We start from the raw sequence: 3,638 nt of genomic DNA, 5'->3' as shown, positions 1-3,638 counted from the left end.
GGAAAGGGGCGAGACTTCTTGTGATATATGCAGGTGTTGTGGGTTTTAGGGAGCCTATTGGCTTCCAGAGCACATGACCATCCACCCCTGTCCTCCTTACCACACCCTCCCAAGGACTTAGGTGTTCATGTTCCAAGAACTATACAGCTGGCCCTCTGTATCCAGCGTTCCTTATCTGCGGGTTCAACCAACTGTGGATCAAAAATATTCAGAAAAAAAATTTCCAGAAAGTACCAAAAAGCAAAACGTGAATTTGTATTTATAATTATTTACATAACATTTATGTTGTTAGGTATTATAAGTGATCTAGAGATGATCTGTTAAAATATATGGGAAAATGTGCCTAGGTTCTATGCAAATACTATGGCATTTTATATAAAAAACTTGAGCATCCATGGATTTTGGTATCTTTGGGGGAGGAGGGGGGCAATCCTGAAATCAGTCCCTCATGGCTGCCCAAGGAGTACTATACATAAAAACGATACCACTGCACATCAGCTTTCATTTTATACTTTTCAGGGAGCTTTTGTGTCTATTATTTCATTCATTTCATTTTATTTTATCATCATGACAACTCTGTGGGGCAGTACAGAAGTCATCATTAAGTCCATTTTAAAGATGAGGAAACTGAGGCCCAAAGACAGCTAGGTACTTGCAGTGCAGGTCAGTCATTGTCTCAGGATCTATTTCTGGATGTCTCCTTTATGCCCAGGTCTGTGTTAATTCCTGGGGATAAAATTATGACCTACAAATGGATAGTCCCTGTTCTCCCAGAGCTTCTAGTCTGATGACAGCAATAAACATTAAACACATACATTAAATAAGCTATTTAATTATACTTGTGTTAAGTGCTATGAAGGAAAATATGTGGTATAGGTGGGAGCAGACAGCAGTCTGTGAGGGAGGGTTTTCAGTTTTGAATCCAGTTTCATGCTCCTATACCATTAAAGTCGGGCTCTTGCCTGCCATGGAGCTTGGCTGTTTAATCTAAATTCAAGGATTTGAATGCTATAGAAGTACCCTGGATATCAGTGAACTGCCTTATGGTATCCTAGGTGACAGTTGGGTATTATAGTGGGACCATGACGTTTTAAAACAGTTCTTTGAATCAGCTTCCAAAGGAATGCCCCTGTTAGGATGAGGGAGTAATTAACCAGCGTCATCTCTCACCTGGTTGGTCACAGAGTCTTGGTCTTAGTGGCCATCCCCTTCCCCCCTCATCTTGAGCATCTCTTAAAGCCGCTCTGCCAGGTGAGAAAGACAGTCTTGCCACATAGAGGAGACCTTTTTGTGGTCACAGCTTTATAAGTAGTGACAACCCTTGGTAGGATAGCCTCTGAAGGTGCTCTCAAGGTCATTAGCAGTTTGTCCCAAGCTGTATAATTCCAGGTGTCTCTAGGACTGAGGAGTTTATGATGATACCACTGTCATTTTTTTCTGTCCCCATAGGTATGTGTCTGATTTCACCAGTACTCTCTACTCAATACGAAAGAAGTATAGGCTGGATGATATTCCTCTCAACTCCCTTTTTCAAGAAGATTGGGCGGCTTTTCAGAATTCCATTAGGTAAAGTGGGGGTAAACATGCATAATATAGTATATAAAAATGATAAATGTGTGTGTAAGGTGTTCTTTTTTCTCTCTTTCACTGCCCCCACCTTTTTTAAAGCAAATACTCTAGACTCTGGAAACAAGCCAATAAACAAAAAAAACAAGGCAAACCAAACAAACACCAAAAAGACCCCTCTTGCTCTTAAAATATTTTTAAAAGTTCTTTATGAACTCATCTCCTTTGGTGACTTAAGTTTTTTTATGTTTGGTTTGGGATTTTTTTTTTCCCCCTTAGCCTATAGTTCCTACAAACGTAAAATAAGTTAGAGCTTTTATTTTAGAAAATGCACAGCCGATTAGATCCTGTTCCTGGATCTGTGCCGCAGAACTAAATGGTAAGTCAATGCTATTTGGCCTGCAAAGAGCCGTGTAAGAGTTCCGTGAAAGGCCTTGAGGTGACCCTCCCAAGTCGTTGTTGACAGACAGATTCTGGCGTAGCCTGTGTGACCTGTGGGCCACTAGGTAGACACCCTGTTGCCCTAAGCCCTGAGGTCTGGTGGGAGTGTGATTGGCAGTGGCCTGAGGAGTTTGGCCCTTGATGTGTCCAGCCTGAGGGAATGCCCTGGCAGTCCAGTGGTTAGGACTCCGTGCTTCCACTGCAGGGGGCATGGGTTCGATCCCTGGGCGGGGAACTAAGACTCCGAATGCTACACGGCGCGGCCCCCCCCCCCCCAAAAAAGACAGAAGCTCTGGAAGTACTGGACCTGCATCGTCCCAAGGCTATGACCCGACGCCTCGGTTGACTAGGTGTATGTTCTCTGTTGTGCTGTGGTTCTCCCACTCCTATGAGGTCTAACAACTGTACTATCAGCCTGAGATAAAAAGCGATCTAGAAATTTCTTTTCCTTACAACCATTCTTTGCAGACATAAGTTCTGAAAAGGCAAGCTGCTCTCCCCCCACTTACATTTCTTGCCTGACCTCCAGCCTAGGTGGTATGTGCAGAGTGCCCATGGCACATGTGGGTCTCAGTGCAGATCTAGACCCTCCAAAAGCTGTCTTTAATCAGGGTAAGCCCGGGGCCTCCCAGGACCATTTGGAGTGTATCCTCATGGGCTCTGATCTGAATTTTTTTTTTTTTGATGAAATTTAATGTTCTAGATGCTAATATCCCTTATCAGCTGTGGCAGCTTGGTACACCAGAAAATATTATGCGCAAGGTTGTTCTCTTGTAACTGGCATGAGTGGAATATTTCACTTTCTCATAAACCTTTCTTATGATGGAATGCCTAGATATCCTGGTGATGATAGACACTTTTAGAGAAAGTTAAAAGTTAACTAGACCTAAGATGTTTTTAATCTTTGGATTTGTCCTGACATTATAGTTTGGTGTTGAAGGACTTAGTAGCTGGAGTTTGAGGCCTAGCATAAAATTACTTGAAAATTAAAGGATTATTAAATACAGAAATGATCATTCAGGCTTATCTCTGAGAAACAAATGGATTAATCTTCATCTGCCTTTCATGTGATCAGAGAGAAACAATTCTAAGATCAGAACAGTTTTCTCTTCTATGCCTGGCAAATAGCAGGCAGCTCACAAATATTAATGAATTTTGGTTTTTAAATTTTAGATACAAAGAATTTCCAACCCATTTTATTTGTTTGTTTGTTTGTTTTGCTTTTTTGTCCACGCTGTGCAGCTTGTGGGATCCTAGTTCCCTGACCAGGGATCGAACCTGTGCTCCCTGCAGTGGAAGCATGGAGTCTTAACCACGGGACCTCCAGGGAATTCCCTCCAATCCATTTTCTTAAGGACAAAGCCCAAAAGCAACCTCAGTATTTTTGGAAATGTAAAATTATTTGAGATCATGTTGGATAGAATTGTGATTCATAGCAGAGAGACCCATGACAGGAGGATATTAGAAGGGACCAGCATTTCCCTTTTACATGAATTACTAATGAATGGAACGTTTCAGGTAGGCCCTCAAATGGTTAACTGCTTTCCCACAACCCAGCACACCACCAAAAGTGGTGAATAGTTAGAATTTTTATGAATGGGACAATGTTTGTCTTGTAAATGTCGGCATTC

At 42.0% G+C, this 3,638-nt stretch overlaps 1 protein-coding gene across 1 annotated transcript in view; it reads left to right on the top strand.

The window, feature by feature from the left end:
* The window catches only part of COG7 (component of oligomeric golgi complex 7), an 85,002-nt gene that overhangs the window by 45,058 nt on the left and 36,306 nt on the right, over window positions 1-3,638 (top strand). Inside the window, exon 10 of the mRNA XM_007449981.1 lies at window positions 1,450-1,566. Within this exon, the coding sequence (XP_007450043.1) occupies window positions 1,450-1,566 (117 nt within the window). The remainder of the gene's footprint in view (window positions 1-1,449; window positions 1,567-3,638) is intronic.

Source organism: Lipotes vexillifer, unplaced genomic scaffold (genome assembly GCF_000442215.2).
Source record: "Lipotes vexillifer unplaced genomic scaffold, Lipotes_vexillifer_v1.1 scaffold811, whole genome shotgun sequence".
NCBI lineage: Eukaryota > Metazoa > Chordata > Mammalia > Artiodactyla > Lipotidae > Lipotes > Lipotes vexillifer.
The sequence above is the reverse complement of the archived record's forward strand: the minus strand, read 5'-3'. Positions and strand labels throughout refer to the sequence as shown.